The 17956-nt window shown below is 47.6% G+C and overlaps 1 protein-coding gene across 9 annotated transcripts; it reads left to right on the top strand.

Moving 5' to 3' along the window:
* On the top strand, positions 1–17567 carry ZSCAN25 (zinc finger and SCAN domain containing 25). Of its 9 annotated transcripts, XR_009733683.1 has the most exons (9): positions 713–802; positions 1725–1846; positions 2742–3158; positions 4401–4602; positions 5206–5297; positions 6994–7120; positions 8480–10844; positions 11052–11118; positions 12710–17567. XR_009733683.1 is itself a non-coding variant. In XM_061402592.1 (7 exons), exons 3-7 carry the CDS (start codon positions 2772–2774, stop codon positions 9310–9312), a joined length of 1641 nt encoding a protein of 546 aa, XP_061258576.1. In that variant the 5' UTR covers positions 10–601; positions 1725–1846; positions 2742–2771; the 3' UTR covers positions 9313–17567. The 9 variants fall into 9 exon arrangements, 4 of the variants coding, with proteins under 4 accessions (XP_061258577.1, XP_061258576.1, XP_061258575.1 ...); XR_009733680.1 differs by having other exon boundaries at positions 8480–10600; positions 10741–17567; XR_009733682.1 differs by having other exon boundaries at positions 8480–10820; positions 11052–17567.
* The last annotated feature ends 389 nt before the right edge of the window (positions 17568–17956 follow it).

Genomic DNA, 17956 nt, shown 5'->3' with positions numbered 1-17956 from the left:
GGGAGGCCTGGCGTGCTGCGGTTCATGGGGTCGGAAAGTCGGACAGGACTGAGCGACTTTAGTGAACTGAACTGAACTGAAGCAAATCTGAGCTCAGGTGCCGGCTCCTCCGGGAAACCTTCCCTGACTAGCCCCTACCCAACGCCGCCACACAGTACCCAGGGTAGAAGCCTCTTATGCGTACCCACAATACCCGGGTGCTTCCCTCCGTCACCCTCTGACCCTAAGCCTCGCACAAAGCACCGGAGGATACAGTAAACATGTGTTGACAGACTGGGCTCTAATCTAAAGTGCCATGAGGGAGGCGCTTTATCTCGCGGTGTGTCTGGAGAAACGTCCTTCCCATAACGGAGCGCAGATGCAAATGCACGGAGGCGCTAAGGGCCCGCAGACGGTGAGCAAGAACGGAGGCAGGTGGGTGGAGCCTCTGGTGGTCTGGCGCGCTCTCTCGAACGGTCCCCAGGGAAGGGGGATCAACGAGACGCACCGGCCTCCGAGAGTCCTAGAGAGGAAACGGAAGGGGCCCCTCCTTAACGCACCTGTCTGACCGCGTCCGTCGCCCACTTCCGGCTCGCCGCTGGCTGGGGCGAGCCTTCCTCAGGTGTGGGGCTGTGAGGGGAGGCGAGTTTGAGTAGCGGGGCCGAGGTGGCTGGGGCCCGGGTTCCGTGCTGTGGGGCTGCTGCGGGTGTCGGCGGTGGCGGCGAGGCTGACGCTGAGGCGCGCGTCTCCCCGGAGCTGCCTTCCGCAGCACCGAGGCCTTGCGGGTCGGGATCCCGGGGGCGCCGCACGGCGCTCGGCTCAGGTAGGAGGGAGGTTGGTCGCGCCCGGCCAGGGTTGGCTTAACGGGGGAGGTCTCCAGAACCCGGATATCTTGAGCCGAAGCAGAACACTCTGAAGAGTGAAAAGTGGTCATTTTAGAACGAGAAGCTCATTCAAAGAACAATAAAGTGGCGCCTTCTATTTGTGCAGTGCTAGAAATAAAAGATGAGTGAGTGAGGGCTTCCCCCACCCCCCCGCCCACTCTGGGCCTGTCAGTAGGGCATCTTAGTTCCCAGACCAGGGATAGAACCCATGCTTCCTGCAGTGGAAGCTCAGAGTACTAACCGCTGGACCGCCAGGGAATTCCCCAGAATGAGGACATTTCTTTACCAAAGGGAATCTTGTAGATGGAGACACATGGATAAGCATTCGCACTATAATGTGGTAAATGCAATCGTGGGATGAACAAATTCAATAGCTAAAAAGTCAGGAAAGAGAAATCTCGATGCAGCAGAGAAAACAAATAGGGTGAAAATGTAAATACATTTGAAAAGGATAGATAGATACACGAACACAATAGAATATTAAGCAGACACTTTGATAATATTAATGCCTACTGCCATTCGCTTATTCTCTGCTACATGTAAGGCGATTCTCCCCGCTTTCTCCTACCCCAAGTCTACAGGTCTCTTCTTTCTCATGAGTACTTGAACTTGTGTAAACCTTTCTTTTTTTTTTTTATGGCTTCCCATGTTTCTTATCTACACTTTTGTGTTTTGGGAGGCTGACCTCAATCATCTGTCTAACCTTTTACATACTCAGTTTCTTCAGTACACTCACTAGGATGGTTGTCCGTATTAAATGAGAGCGTGTGCTCACATGCTTTCTAAATGGTAAAGCATAAGTTGGAATTCTTTTGATCAATTATAGTAATGGTATGTATATCATTCTGTTGTTTTCTTTAGGCTGAGCACACTGTCACATTCTAGCCACCAACAAGGCTATTGGTTTTGCCTGCAAAATGCCTTAACTGTCTGCTTCTTTGCCACCTCCCTGATCTAAGTCTCTATCTCCTGCTTGGACTACGGTAAGTGCAGCTTTCCTTCTTGACCCTTCATATCTATACTCTGCTGACACTTTGCAGGCAGAGTGACCTTTGAAGAACATATATCTCCCCACTAAAATAAGGAGTAAGAGTGAAGTCCATAATCCTTACTGCATGCTCAGGCCCTGGATAATCTGTTTTCCTCCTTCCCCTGTGTTCTGTCCCTCTGTCACTCTACTGAAGCCACTTTGCTCTTTGGTTTGTTTGCAGACTGCCCTCCTAATGTCTAGCCCCCAGGCTTTTGCCTGGAAAGTTCTTTGAATGACTGGCTCATTCTCATTCATTTGTTGGGTCTCATCTTAAGTGTCATTTCTTTAGAAAAGCCTTCTCCAAGTTGATTGTCCCCATTAACACCCTCTTATTTCCTTTTTAGAACTAATTCTCATTTATAATTTAAATATATTTGTTTACATTTTTTTTCCATCTGCTGCACCAGTTTGTGAGTTTCAAAGGGCAAGCACTTTTGTTCCCTCTTGTGTTTCTAGCTTCTGTGGGCCAGTCATAGATATATGTTTAATGTATATTTTCTTTGATTTTGGAAGAGTGGGCCCTGGTGACTGACCTAGTTATAATACATCTCCTTTAATGATTATCCTCTTCATGAAATTCTTCAGTATTATCCTCTTCATGAAATTCTAAGCTATTTGTGGGTATAAGCTAAGTCTTGTATGTTTTCTATTTATCCTCCACACATAAGTGGTTAGCAAATACTGAGTTGAATTGACATGACTCAGGATATATGTCTCGTCTTTTGAAAATGTCTCATTATCCTGTTTCCCAGTGGAATGTTTATTGATGTAGAGGCAGAACTGGGATACCCCGAGCTTCCTGGAGTCTTATTTATGCTGTCCTGTTGTCTGTCTGTTCTTCCCTACAGACCTTCAGTCTTTTGGGAGGTGGTGTGAAGATGCTTGTAGAGCGTCCAGGGATGGCAGAAGAGCCTCAGCAGCAAATGGGTGGCCATGTGGTAAAACTAGAGAAAGAGCTGCCGTGGGGCAGGACGAGGGAGGACCCCAGCCCGGAGACTTTTCGCCTGCGGTTTCGGCAGTTCCGCTACCAGGAGGCGGCCGGGCCTCAGGAAGCCCTCAGGGAGCTCCAGGAGCTCTGTCGCCAGTGGCTGCGGCCCGAGCTGCATACCAAGGAGCAGATCCTGGAGCTGCTAGTGCTGGAGCAGTTCCTGACCATCCTGCCACGGGAGTTCTATGCCTGGATTTGGGAGCATGGCCCTGAGAGCGGCAAGGCCCTAGTGGCCATGGTGGAGGACTTCACGCAGAGAGCCCTGGAAGCCAAGGCGGTGGGTGAGAAGGGGGTTCTGGGTCTTGCTTTGTTGATTGGAAGGGAAGCGGTAAAGAATCTAGAGGTTTGATGAAGCAGTGGGAGTGGGTGATGTGCATGCAGAGTCTCCTTTCTCTGCTTCCGGGCCACTAGAAGTACTTTTTGGAGGGTAGAGGAGTTTTCAGCAAGGAAAGCCATTTCCACGGAAGACGCAGGGCCAGTGGAAGGGCCGGTGGCTGCTTTTCTGGTCATCAGGGCAGGGCCTTGGCCATATTTCCTTTGTGAGCCTTGCGTCCAGGAAGGCAGTGGTGGACCTCCCAGTGGTTAGCACTGGCTTCTAATGCAGGGGGCACTGGATTCAAGCCCTGGTTAGGGAGCTAAGATCCCACATGCTGTGTGGTATGGTCAAAAATGAAAGAAAAGGAAGGCAGTTAGGATGGATTTCAAAGGCCCAGGGGTCTCCTTCCTCTTTGGGCGGAGACGTATGTGGGCTTGCAGGGAATTCTTCTTGGTGAACAGTTTTTCTCAGGAGCGCTGTCTGTAGCAGTGCCATTTCCACATTTGGGACGTTGGCTCAGATGATCACATAATGAGTGACTTTGCACCTCAGAGGCTTCCCTGGGACTCTGGTCATGTCTCTGTCCCTCTCTGGTACAGTTTCCTGCTGGCTGTCTAGGAAAGAGAGGACAGGACCGAACATTACTGTTTTGCTTGCAGGTAACAACCTTCCTTCAGTTTATCCTCCCCTTTCCCACAGCAGTCACCCTGACTTCTTGTGTTGTCTAAGAGAGTTGTTTTGTTTTGTCTTTAGTAGGAGTTTAAAAGTGGACCAGGAAGGGCCTGTTTTTGTGGGTTTTGGTTTTCCTTGCTATTTGTAGAACAATTTTTTTCCTCACTAATTCACTGTACACTTTAGGCCTTATATTTTTTGTTTTCAGCATCTTTAACTGAGGAATGTTTTTTCCTAATGTGTGTTTTGGGCTAAAGTTCTCAATGAAATGATACTGTCTCTCTATGATGTTGATCATGGTGGAATGTGATCAATACTGAGGTGAGCTGAAGGGACTCCTGTCAAATGGCATGGATACAGACAAGTATCTGATCTCAGAGCCTGATGAAGGCAGTTTAGCTTCCTTTTCACCTTTTCACTGCTGTGCTCAGGAAGAGCTGAGCCAGCTTGTCCATGCCCCAGCAGCTGGAATGGCTTTCATGACAGCCTTACACAGGCCTCGTTCTAACAGGTGTTGGGGACTCTTCTTAGGTTCCGTGCCACGTGCAGGGACAGCGGGAGGAGACAACGCTTTGCAGAGACCCCTGGGAACCAAGTGTCCACCTGGGGCCCGTGGAGGTCAAGCCCGAGTGGGGGATGCCCCATGGGGAAGGCATCCAAGACCTTGACCGAGGCACTGAGGAGCAGCTCAGCCAGGACCCTGGAGAGGGGACGCAGGCCTTCCAGGAGCAGGGTAAGATGCAAGCAGTAAGAAGATAGGGTGCAGAAAACTGCTTTGTACCCCACGTTCCCCTTTCCTTATAGACCCCTCAGCTGAGGGGTCAAACCAAGGCACCTGTGGGCGCAGTTTTGCGTTTCCCTGACTTCCTCTTTGACTTTACTAGGAAACAGATGCAGTGGAGTTGTTCTCTATAGCTCGATCTCTCAATTTCTGCTATCTGGGATCACTCTGTCTTGTCATTTCTTCTCCTTCCCCTCACATCCTTAATATGGAGAGCACCAGGGCATATGTAGCTGATATGTAGGGATTTTTTTTTTTTTTTTAAGTGGGTGGATAAACCAAATTCCTGAAAGTAACAGGTGACTTTACTGTGTTGCAGAATCTCAAAGGGGATTATTGTGAGCCTGTGACTTGGGAGCATGAACCGTCCTGAAGGGCCATGTGTAGTGGGTTGGGCCCTTCTTCCCAGCTGAGAACAGAATTGGGTACACCCATGCCTGGCCTGTCTGGAGGTTCCTTATGGTTCCTGGGGTTCTGTGTGTCGGGCAGCAGAGCCTGTGGCTGAGCTGCTGCAGGACAGTGCTAATCCTGCTCCTGTTTTCCTTTCCTGTTCAGCTCTGCCAGTCCTTCAGGCTGGTGCTGGCCTCCCTGCAGTGACCACCAGAGACCAGGAGGTGGCAGCCAGCTTCCTGACGGCTGGATCCCAGGTGAGCTGTGCCTGCCATTGAGGGATCACGAGGTTGCTTTGAATGAGGCGCACCTTCCTCAAGAGTTCTCCTCACAGCAGAGCACTGTGCACAGAGTTGAGTGATTCTTCCTTTCTCATCCTGATGGATGTGACAGCTTCGTTTTCTCCACTTGACTATCAATCATCAGTTATTAATTTGGATTGAGCCTTATGCCTTAGGGTCTAGGCATGAGGCTCAGTTCACTCATTTGTATTACTCTTTGATTTCTTCTTTTTTTCCTCAGTCAACTCAGTATTACTCTTGTAATTGTAGTGTTATTCAGTCACTCAGTCATGTCCGACTCTTTTGCAGCCCCATGAGCTGTAGCTCACCAGACTCCTCTGTCCATGGAATTTTCCAGACAAGACTACTGAATACTGGAGTGGGTTGCCACACCCTCCTCCAGGGGATCTTCCCAACCCAGGGATCGAACTCACGTCTCCTGCATTGGCAGGCAGATTCTTTACCTCTCAGCCACAAGGGAAGCCCAGTTGTGAGGAGGAAGCCATTATTGGTGGAAACCCCACAGGCATGATTTAGGCTGTGGTGGGCGGCCAGGAGATCAGTAGCCCTCTGTGGATAGCTTTTATGGATCTGTCTGTGGCTGCTCTTCCTGTGGACCCCTTCCTCCCCACTGAGTCAGCAGGAGTGTTGCTGACTCAGAGGTGGGGGTGCCCAGCAGTGCCAAGTGGAATGGTCTCTCTGGCCCCTCCAAAGGCTGCACCAGGAGTTTTGGCCTTGTTAGCACTTCTTAGCCTGCCACAGATGGGGGTCCCTAGAGCACAGGTGGGCAGTCCTGTCATGGTGTGAGTGTCTCCCATGGCATGCCCAGTGTTCCCAGGGAGGTGGGGGGTTTCTAGTGTGACAGCTTTCTGAAAGGGACATCAAGTCTTAAAGTGAAGAGTTCCTTGTAGAAGGAAAGTTATCATTTGGCAGAAAAAAAAGAAGTGACTCAAGTTTGATCTCATTAAAGCAGTATTTAGGCAGGGTTTGGTGCCTGTGCTGTTTCCTGCTTCTGTTGACCAAGGACATTTAGAGGAGAGGAAGAAAGACATCAGCACTTTTTTTTTCAGTTAAGTTAGACTCTCTCCTCCTGCCACAAATGTTCTTTACTGTGTCATGACAGCAGCACATTCATTTTAACGTGGCGCTGTTCTTAAGACAGGGCCTGCCCAAGTGTTTGCTTATCTCTGAGGGAAAATTGATTCTACATGAGGGGATAAATAGCAGCCCCCATCTCCCTCCAATATGAAGATGTAGTGGAGGTGATTGAGTAGTGGAAGTTGGAGGCTGTGGTTATTGGGTACCAGCAAAGTTGCTGCAGCAAAGACTCAAAACAGTGCCTCCGACAAGTCCATCACTTCTCTGTCATTAAACTGTCTAGAGGGAGGCACTTCCAGTCCCCTTTTGGAGCCATCTGGGACCCTGGTTCCTGTGCTGTTTCCTGCTTCTGTTTTCCAAGGACATTTAGAGTAGAGGAAGAAAGACATCAGCATTTTTTTTTTTTTTCAATTAAGTTAGACTCTCTCCTCCTGCCACAAGTGTTCTTCTTTGGGGAGAAGTGATCTTCTCTCTCTGTTCTCCCCTGGAGTGTGGCTCCCTGTGTGTCTGCTCTTTAGCTGTTCCTGCCTTGGGATTATTTCTTTATCCTTAGCCATCTCCTGTGCTGTTTCAGGGGTTGGGCCCATTTAAAGACATGGCCCTGGCTTTCCCTGAGGAGGAGTGGAGGCACGTAACCCCAGCCCAGATAGACTGCTTTGGGGAGTATGTGGAACCCCAGGACTGCGGGGTCTCACCTCCAGGTAAGACATCAGAAATGCTGGCTGTCTCCTCTGTATTTTGTCAAATCAGGAAGCATTAAGTGTCCTTTTTCCTTTTCTCTTTTAATGGCCTTGCCTGAAAGGACTTTCCCGTTGAAGCGTGACTTGTCATTTTCCTCTTTTCTTGGCTTCTTTGCTCCCTAGGATCTCTCTCCTCTCTTCTTTTCCTTTTCTTCTTGATCTTATGTAACCAATTATTCTGTTAATTTAGAGAGAGTAAAAGAGGAAACAAAGGAAGGACCTGTGGAAGGGCATTTCATTCCTAATAAATGTGCTGATGTCGAGGTGGCTTGGTACAGACAGCTGCGTTCACTGGCCCATCCAGCAGTCATGAAGCATCTGTCCTGAGTCAGTCCCTGTGCCAGGCTCCCAGAGACCCAGGGCAATAAACCAGGCTGAGGTGGAGGGCACAGTGTGAGCAGGGACAGTGACCTGAGGGAGGATGTGGAAACATTGCTGGAACAGGTCCGTGATCCTAGGGAAGCTGAACATCTCGACGACTGTAGAATAGCATGTGTAACAAGGTCATGTGTAAGTAAGTGTGGAATAAACAGTGCTAATTGAATGCATGTGCTGTAGAGACCCACAGCGGGGGAGAAATCAAGGTGTGTTCCTTAGAGGATGGCATTGAGTCAGATTTTGAAGGAAAGCACAGGGTGACTTAGTAGGAAATTAAGAGGGAAGGCATTGTAATTTAGCAGATGGTTCCGTGAGAAGGCAGGGAGATGGTCTGAGCTTGGGCTGCTGTCACAAAATACCACCAAGTGGGTGGCTTTAACAACAGACACTTAATATCTCCCAGTTCCGGAGGCTGGGAAGTCCCGGATCCAGTTGCTGGCACATTTGTTGTCTGGTGAGGGCCTCTCTTCCTGGTTCACGGGCAGTTGCCTTCTTGCCAGTCCTCATGTGGCAGAGGGAGAGAGAGAGAGATCTCATGTTTCTTCCTCCTTTTTTGTAAGGCCGTTAATCCATCACGAGGGCTCCCACTCACATGACCCCTGTGTGCAGAGAGCCAGCCCAGGCTTCTGCTCTTCTGGGACATGGTCCCATCCTGGGGGCTCCACCCCCAGACCCTCACCTAATTAGGGTCCAAAGGCCCCACCTCCTAACAGCAGCCCCAGGGGCCTGAGAGCTTCAGCCTGTGAATTTTGGAGGGAACCCAAACATTCAGTCCATAACAGGTGGAAAGAAGTAAAGGAATGTCTGGTTTTAGAGTCAGAGCAAGTGAAATGCACAGAGGTCATTGGTAGTTGTTAATGGGACACGTTAGAAGCCAGGTTCTGGCTAGAAGTTTCCCTTCAGATCTCTTCAGCGTTGGTCTGTATCTCCTTTGTCCTGTAGGCCTGGGGAGCAAGGACAAGGAGGCAAAGACCCAGCTGGCAGACCCCAAGGGGCAGCTCGCTTGCGGGCGGGCAGAGAGGTGTGGGGAGGCCGCTCTCCAGGGCCCGGAGTTGGGAAGACCAAGCGAGCAGCAGGCCGGGAGCTCGGTGGGAAACGCGCCCGGGCCGCTCCTGCCCCAGCACAGCGTTGCCCCGCTGCCCGATGACCTCCAGACCCACAGCTCCTTCTGGAAGCCTTTCCAGTGCCCTGAGTGTGGGAAAGGCTTCAGTCGGAGCTCCAACCTGGTCCGACACCAGCGGACGCACGAGGAGGAGAAGTCGTACAGCTGCGGGGAGTGCGGCAAGGGCTTTGCGCTGCGCGAGTACCTGCTGAAGCACCAGCGGACGCACCTGGGCCGGCGGCCGCACGTGTGCAGTGAGTGCTGGAAGACCTTCAGCCAGCGCCACCACCTCGCGGTCCACCAGCGCAGCCACACAGGCGAGAAGCCCTTCCAGTGCGCGGACTGCTGGAGGAGCTTCAGCCGCCGGCAGCACCTGCAGGTGCACCGCCGGACACACACCGGCGAGAAGCCGTACACCTGCGAGTGTGGCAAGCGCTTCAGCAGGAACGCCAACCTGGCGGTGCACCGGCGGACCCACACGGGCGAGAAACCCTATGGCTGCCAGGTGTGCGGGAAGCGCTTCAGCAAGGGGGAGCGGCTGGTCCGGCACCAGAGGATCCACACCGGGGAGAAGCCGTATCGCTGCCCGGCCTGCGGCCGCAGCTTCAACCAGCGCTCCATCCTCAACCGGCACCAGAAGACGCAGCACCGCCAGGAGCCCCCGGGGCAGTGAGGGTGCTTGGCCTGGATGCACCTGTTTGGCTCACGGGACCACCAGTGGAGGGAGACCTCGTGGGAGGAAGTACCTACTGTTACTTCCTGAAGGGCTGCCGGTGTCAGGAATGTTGCGTGTGGAGAGGCGCTTTGACCCCTTTTATTTCCCCTCGTTTCAGACGCTGGGTAAGGGAGAGGCCTGCTTTAGTTGAGGTGCCACGTCTCTCACCCAATTGGTGCTAGCACTTCATAACCTTTCCAGGAATTGATGGTCCAAGTTTCAGTTCATGTCAACATTTTTCTCCTTCCATGGATGTTCACATCCACCTCCTGAGCAAATCTGGGCCTCCTAGTGAAATCTTCTCACCTGTCAGCAGTTTGAACCTCATTTTCCTGAGGGCTGTGTCCCTGCAAGATCATTAGTTCAGACTCTGATTTCCTCTCTCTCCCCAGTTCTCTTCCATTTAACAAATATTTATTGAACACCTACTGCCCCAGTGACCAGACAGCTGAGACCTCATTGCCCCAGAGTGTGGGATCAGGCTCTGGAAGCAGATTTGTTAATAAAGCAGAGCGTCCTGAGTTACATTCCTGGTGAGTGCTGAGTGAGAGGAAGTTCTCTGCTCCAACTGCCCAGTTCCTGATCTTTCCCTCCCCAGCTGGGTCGCTTAGGCATCCGCCTTTATTTTACTCTCTCTATGGCCCCTTCCTCTCTGTGACCTACTCTCAGTAGTAGTTTCTCCCATTCCGTTGTTCCTTGCACAAAAACAGCTGTCCACACATCTGTTAGGAAATTAATATTTTGCTTTTGGTCACTGTCTAAACATGAGAGTATTTTTTTTTAAAAATCCAGTTTGGAATGAAGTTCTAATTAAATGAGTCTGAAAGATGAACTGGTATTAATACATTTGATGGCACTTTACAGCATATAAAATGCACTTCCCTGTTTTCTCACTTGACTCATTCCACAAATATTTATTGAGGCCTGACAGTGTGCCAGGGACTCTTCTGGGTGCTTGAGGTAGGTTAGTAAATAAAATGGGGGGAGTCCCTGTCCTTGGGGAGCTTACCTGTTAGTGAATGTGTTTGATCTTCAGAATCACCCAAGGTGGAACCTGTGGATACTCCCAGATACTGTCCGGACCTGGGCATCTGGGCCTGTGCCTCCGTCCTGTCTGCTCTGGCCCCGCAGTGCATTCGCCACCACCTACCTCTTGTTTCTGAATCATCTCTGTCCTCGGTGCATCTCGGTCCTTGTCATCTGAGAGGTGCTTGGGATCCTCAGGCCACCTGGAGATGATGAGACGGTAGCTGGCTGTTTTTATATGAATGCTAATTTAGGAAAAACAAAGATGTTTTTAGGAATTAAATACATTTTTTTAAAAATGAGAAGATGCATTATCTGTAACTGTGTTTAAGCTCTCATATTATTTTGCCATCATTAAAGGGTTTCCTTTTTCTTGGACTTTCTGGAAACTGCCTAACTAGCCCAGACCATGCTGCAGTGCCTTTGGATGCCGCTGCCGAGTGAGTTAGTCTTCTGATGGGACTGTAAGTTAGTTGTCTTTGGACTGTGTCCTGTGTTTGCAAGATGTGATTTGTTTCATGGTGCCTCTTAATACTATCTTCTTTCACTGGGGTTCCCCCCCCCCATTTTCCATTGTAAATGGGATATTGATAAATGGTAATGACTTTAATACAGAGAGTTGCATTACTCACTCCGATTTGAAACACATTATTTTATCACTTATTTGGCAGGTAACCATGGTGTTTACATTTGACTCAGCAGAAGACGTCCTGGCCCTTCAGTTGTCCCCGTGAGGCTGTGAGTACTGTGAGACGTCCACTTTCTGAGATGCTGGACTGCCATTTCCCAGCACTGTTGAGTCCAGGTGCAGAGTCAGCTCTTTTCTGCCTCACGCCTCAGACAAGCCAGGCAAGGCTCATAGCCACCTGAAGTCCAAACCCAATGACAGGCTTCCCTCAGCCTCTGGCTCTAGTCTGTAGGACATAGGGGCTGACCTGACCGGAGTTTGGTCTTTTCTGAGAGGTGTGTAGGGGGAATGGGGCCAGCATGGGTTTGGAGTTGCTCATCAGTGGCCTTCTGTTTACCTGAATTAAATGGCAGATTCTCTGAGCATACACTGGGTTTTCAGCCAGTTGGGATCTCAGATGGGAGCTTCTGTAAGAGTAAGAACTTGCTGTCTTCCCGTGTGGACTCCCTTGTTTGCTTTGAGACCAAAGCTTACTGACGGTTCCTCCAAAGAGTCCCAAAAGGAACATTTTCCCATAGAGCTGTAGTAACCTTATTTTTGATAGCTATTCAAATGCCAAATATTGTTTTCTGTATTTTTCTATTTAGGAATTTTTTTAGAATAGAGAATTTCAAACATACATAAATGAATCCTCATGTATTCATCATTTAGCTTTAACCATTTGTTTATGCGTAGCCAATCTTGTTTCATTTCTGCCCCATCCTCCTCTTCATCTTCCTCCCCAGCTGAAGTATTTTGAAGCAAATCTCAAATGTTGTTTATAGATATTTCAGTGTATACTGCTAAATGTTAAGGATTCTTAAAAAAATTATAATAACTACATTGCTATTATCATACCTAAAAAATTAAATAGTTCCTTAATTCCCAATTAATGTACTTAAAAAAGAAACCACATGATTTTTAAAAAGCTCCTTTAAGATCAAAGTAAGATCCATAAATTGTAATTTGTTGCTTGTCTTCTAAGTCTGATATATCTTTTCCCCCTTGATATATGCTTTTCTTTTTTATTTGGCCATGCTGCATGGCTTGTGCGAACTTAATTCCCCAACTAGAGATTGAACCCATGCCCCCTACAGTGGAAGCACAGAGCCCTCACCACTGGACTACCAGGGAAGTCCCTTCCCCTTAAAATTTATTTGTTAAAACAACTGGATTATTTTTCCTGTGGACTTTCTCACATTCTGAATTTTATTGCTTGCATACTCATGGCATAGTTAAATATAGTTCTCTGCCATCTGATTAACTAAAAACTGCAGGTGTAGAGGGCTAGTCAGGTTCATGTTTCACATTTTGGCAAGAACATACTACAGATGGTGGCTTGTCTGGGTTGTTTCTCATTATATAATGTTAAGAGCCTAAATGTGAAGTCAAGTGGGCCTTAGGAAGCATCACTATGAACAAAGCTAGTGGAGGTGATAGAATTTCAGTTAAGCTATTTCAAATCCTAAAACACGATGCTGTGAAAGTGCAACACTCAGTATGCCAGCAAATTTGGAAAAAGCAGCAGTGGCCATAGGACTGGAAAAGGTCAGTTTTCATTCCAATCCCAAAGAAAGGCAATGCCAAAGAATGCTCAAGCTACCGCACAGTTGCACTCATCTCACATGCTGGTAAAGTAATATTCAAAATTCTCCAAGCCAGGCTTCAGCAATACGTGAACCGTGAACTTCCAGATGTTCAAGCTGGTTTTAGAAAAGGCAGAGGAACCAGAGATCAAATTGCCAACATCCACTGGATCATGGAAAAAGCAAGAGAGTTCCAGAAAAACATCTATTTCTGCTTTATTAACTATGCCAAAGCCTTTGACTGTGTGGATCACCATGAACTGTGGAAAATTCTGAAAGAGATGGGAATACAAGACCACCTGACCTGCCTCTTGATAAAATTGTATGCAGGTCAGGAAGCAACAGTTAGAACTGGACATGGAACAACAGACTGGTTCCAAATAGGAAAAGGAGTATGTCAAGGCTGTATATTGTCACCCTGCTTATTTAACTTCTATGCAGAGTACATCATGAGAAACGCTGGGCTGGAGGAAGCACAAGCTGGAATCAAGGTTGCCCGGAGAAATATCAATAACCTCAGATGTGCAGATGACACCACCCTTATGGCAGAAAGTGAAAGAAGAACTAAAGAGCCTCTTGATGAAAGTGAAAGAGGAGAGTGAAAAAGTTGGCTTAAAGCTCAACATTCAGAAAACTAAAATCAAGGCATCTGGTTCCATCACTTCATGGCAAATAGATGGAGAAACAGTGGCTGACTTTATTTTTTGGGCTCCAGAATCACTGCAGATGGTGACTGCAGCCATGAAATTAAAAGACGCTTACTCCTTGGAAGAAAAGTTATGACCAACCTAGACAGCCTATTAAAAAGCAGAGACATTACCAACAAAGGTCTGTCTAGTCAAGGCTATGGTTTTTCCAGTAGTCTTGTATGGATGTGAGAGTTGGACTATAAAGAAAGCTGAGCGCCGAAGAATTGATGCTTTTGAACTGTGGTGTTGGAGAAGATTCTTGAGAGTCCCTTGGAGAGCAGAGAGATCCAACCAGTCAATCCTAAAGGAAATCAGTCCTGAATATTCATTGGAAGGACTGATGTTGAAGTTGAAACTCCAATACTTTGGCCACCTGATTCGAAGAGCTGACTCATTTGCAAAGACCCTGATGCTGGGAAATACTAAAGGCAGGAGGAGAAGGGGAGGATGAGGTGGTTGGATGGCGTCACCAACTCAATGGACATGGGTTTGGGTAAACTCCGGGAGTTGGTGATGGACAGGGAGGCCTGGTGTGCTGCAGTCCATGGAGTCACAAAGAGTTGGACATGGCTGAGTGACTGAACTGAACTGAAGAGCCTAAATGCATTTATTTCACTAATTCTATAAAAGAATCTTCATTTATTAGCTGGGATGCCTCACAGCTGTATCTGTGCACTCATACAGTTGACAGAGGAAAGGAAATACTGGATTCTTCGTTCCCTTATTTACCCATCTTCACAATAATGATCTCGTGGCTTTTCTCCTAAACTAATCACCATGAAAGTGGTCAGTGATTATTATTTTTTAATAAAAAATGGATTCTTGAATTTAACCAATCCATCACAGTTGTTGATGCTCAAATAATTTCAGTTCTGACCAGTGGGAGCCTCTTCACATTGGCTCCTGATTCTGTATAACCCTAATCACCTTTGATGGCTTCTTTGCTCTCATGTGACAGGGTATTACAAGCTCATCTTGTTCATTTCAAGCCCCCCTTGAGAGTAAAGGGAAGTGCTATTATGTTAGGACAGTGGTGTAAACTGGGAATCCAGGGCAAACAGGGACACTTGGTCACTTTATATTTAGCCCTCACTGTGTGTGACAGGGTGTCTGCAGTTCCCTCACGCTGGGCTAAGGCTGTGCACTTTCAGGGCCTAGCTGTGTGTGCCATGCCGGCTGTGGTGGTGAGAAAGGCTGCTGCTCCCAAGGGGTATGACCTTTGGAAGAGAAACCCCTTTTTATTTCTTGGGCATTAACAGACCAGATAACTTTCTGCCTAAGGTCTGTCCTGGGGAGCAAATGGATTAAAAAAAATGCTTCTCAAAATGTATGCCAGGGTGAATGTTGTCTGCAGACTGATTAAGTATGCTAGGGAGAAGTAGGAATACCTTTGTTGCTTAAAAAATAAGCTGGTTTCTTATCCCATCACCTTCACCCTGCAACACAAGTTGTCTGGATCCACTTTTGAGATGGGGAAAGGAGCTGTCAAAACATGTCTCCTTGCTCTTGTAAACTTTGCCTGAGTTTCTCAACCTTGACAGTGTTCTCACTGTGTGCCAGGCACTTCTTTGTCTTGGAGGCTGCCCTGGCTTTTTTGTGGGTCATAGGCTGTTTAGCAGGATCCTTGTTCTCAGTCTATTTGATGACAGTTGTGACAACTAAAGTTGTTTCCAGGCCTTCCCAAATGTCCCCTGGGGCAAAATTGATCTTGGCTGAGAACCTCTGCCCTTAGGGTTCAGGGTAAGTGCTGGGGCGAATTAGATGGCTTAGCTATTAGAAGAAAAGACTGGGTTTCTAAGGCCTGGACCTTAAAGACCCCTGGCCTAATTTCTAGAAAACAAAGGAGCTACTAGAGCTCATGGGTGTTAAGTGCAGTGTTGCCAGGCAGAGCCAAGAGCTACTGAAGCTGAGTCTCAGGGTGGGTGCTGGGATCTGTCACAGGCAGCCTGGCATGTGGCTTTGGGTTCTCTTCAGGCAGGCACTTGCTGTGAAGTCTCCACACAGCAGTGAGCTGGGCCTGGACTCACCATCCCCAGTGAAAGCAGGTGCATGTTGGGGGCCATGCAAGCATGGTGCAGCCACTGCCAACATTTTTGCCTCCATAATAAGGTCTTCAGGGCCCACAGTAGACATAAATATTTGAATGGATGAAAGCCCTGGATTTCTACCTTTTTCATGGCTAGAAGTCTCTCAAGTGTGCCTTAGGAAGGAAGAGCACTGAAGCACGGTGCCCCTTGGTGGCCCCCCAACCTGGCAGTCATCTGTAACTGCTGCACGCCATCTGCAGGGACATCAGTTCACTTAGCAGTTCTACAAGTCAGAGCAGCTCACTTGGGCTTCTTAAAATTTCATATCCCTTTCTTGCCTTTTTTTTTTTTTTCTCTTTATTGTCTCAGTGAAGGGCATATTTCTAGAGACTGGTCTTGTGCAACCCATTCCCAGGGTTGATACCTTTCAATAAAAAACTACATAAACATTTGTAATGAAGTGGGGAGGGTAGGCTGTCATCTTCTTTGTGTTTGTCTCCGGGAACTTAAACTGCTGGGAGAGTGAGGGTGGAAGGGGTGGGTGATGCTGGTGTTGCACCCTGAGAAGCAGAGGGACTGAGGAGATGGAAGAGCACAGAGGGGCCAGTAAAAGGGCTGTCTTCACTGCTGTGTGCACTAGTCACAGCTCATGGTTTCCATGGCCAGAGACCAGGAAACACAGCAAATGCAAGAGCTGGCTTCATATTTCCCCTTCCTACTTAAAAAATGTATTTATTGAGAAGGTGGTGAATGAGCTTTTAGACAAAGACTGGGAAAAGGGATGGTAGAAGTCTATATTTGTCTTCTTGAGTCCCACCCCTGGGAGCTATTTGAGTCTTAGACCATCTCCATGTCTGTGAAAAATTTGAGAAAACCCAATCTCTATCATCTGGATGTATCATGGACTTCTGTGGAAGGGCTTAGCAGATTCTCTGAACAGGAAGAAGTAGAATGGATGATGAACAGTTAATTGTTGAGAACCAGTCTTCCTGTAGGTTTTCCCAGCTTTCAGTTGTAGGAATTCCAGCCACCTGGACTAAGGTGCTGATGAAAAGAATGGAAAATAAGAGATGGAAAAACCAAGAGTTAAAACAGTGTGGTGGTAGCACAGATACACCAATGGAGTGGAATACAGGTTCAGAAACAGACCCATCTTTGTATGGAAATCTAGCATATAATAAAGATGATATTGCATGGAAAAATTAACAAATTTGAATTCACAAAAAAGATAAAAGTGACTCTTGAACATATGAAAAGATGTTCACCTTCATTCATGAAATAAATGCCAAGTAAAGCTACACTGAGATATTATTTCTTATCCTATAGATTGGTCATACTTCAAAAGCCTGACTACATGTGTTTGATGGGTTTGTGGGGAAAAAAGGAATTCTTAGGCACCTCTGACAGAACGCAAAGTGGTACAACTTTATGTGAGGGGAATTTAGCAGTGCTATATCTAACAAAATTACATGTGAATTTAGTCTAAAGACACGCCTCTAACAATAAGAAGAGACATGCACAAGACAATTCATTGCAGCGTTCTTTGTAGCTCCCTGGTAAATCCCACCGGGTACTGGTCACATCTCTATGTTGAAGTGCTTTATATTTCAGGAAGTTCCTGGAGCAGTGGGGCAGGTAACTTGATCATGTGGTATTTGACTGTAGAAGATCACTTTCTCATGGAATAATGGCATCTGATTAAAAAAATTCAATGTAGGGGATCTAGAGGTGACCAGGTCCACTGTCTTAGAACATCCCTTGCCTTCCATGGTTCCACAGGGGAGACTGCTCCTCTAGGAGGCACTCAGCTCTCAATCAGATTAGCTTGCTCAGCTTGCTATTTTCAGCTTGGGTAGTGGAAGGGTGGGCATGTTCCTGCCACACTCAGTGCTCAAGGTGAAAGCTATCCTAGGATATTCAGGATAGAGATTTTTATCCTTCATGGTCTTAAACTAGTTAAACAAGGAGGCAGTTAGAGGTAATTCTAATGCCTTGGCAGCCTATATGAGCAAACCCAAACCTTGAGCCTGTGAATGCCTCAAGGTTAAAATAAATTGAAAAGGATGACCAATCACAAACAGCCAGCTTGACTTCCTGTATAAGGCAGCCTTAAACTACAGCCTTTCAGTTTATTCACTTCTCTTCCTTCTCTGTAGACGTCTTGCTCCTGCCTCCTGTGTGCGGAATGAGTTTTGCTCAAATAAACTGAAAACTTTTACTATGCCTCCTTTTTTATTGTTTAACAATGCTTTTCAGCAGAGACTCTCCAAATGTCCTCTGAAAATCCCTGACATCAAAGACACCAGGGAACTTGTTTGAAATGTACTTGGGGATGGAGGAATTTTCCACTGGTACCTTCCTTTTACCCGACTCCTCAGGTGGTAACATGCATGTCTTTTGAGAGCGCTTGCTCCATCATCATGTGGGACACTGGTCGCACCAGAGCACTTGTTGAAACATTTGAATAAATCCCAGTTTCCCCCCACCAGCCCAAAGCAGATACAAGATGGTCATACAAATGAACAGTAAGTCATGATCTTAGCAAAGTGCTGTTATGACTCTCAGCTCGTAGCCATAATGCAGGAACGTCTTAAACAACAAGGATAG

This window comes from Bos javanicus, chromosome 25 (assembly GCF_032452875.1).
Source record: "Bos javanicus breed banteng chromosome 25, ARS-OSU_banteng_1.0, whole genome shotgun sequence".
Taxonomy (NCBI): domain Eukaryota; kingdom Metazoa; phylum Chordata; class Mammalia; order Artiodactyla; family Bovidae; genus Bos; species Bos javanicus.
Note: the sequence above shows the minus strand (reverse complement) of the source record. Positions and strands in the feature narration are given on the sequence as shown.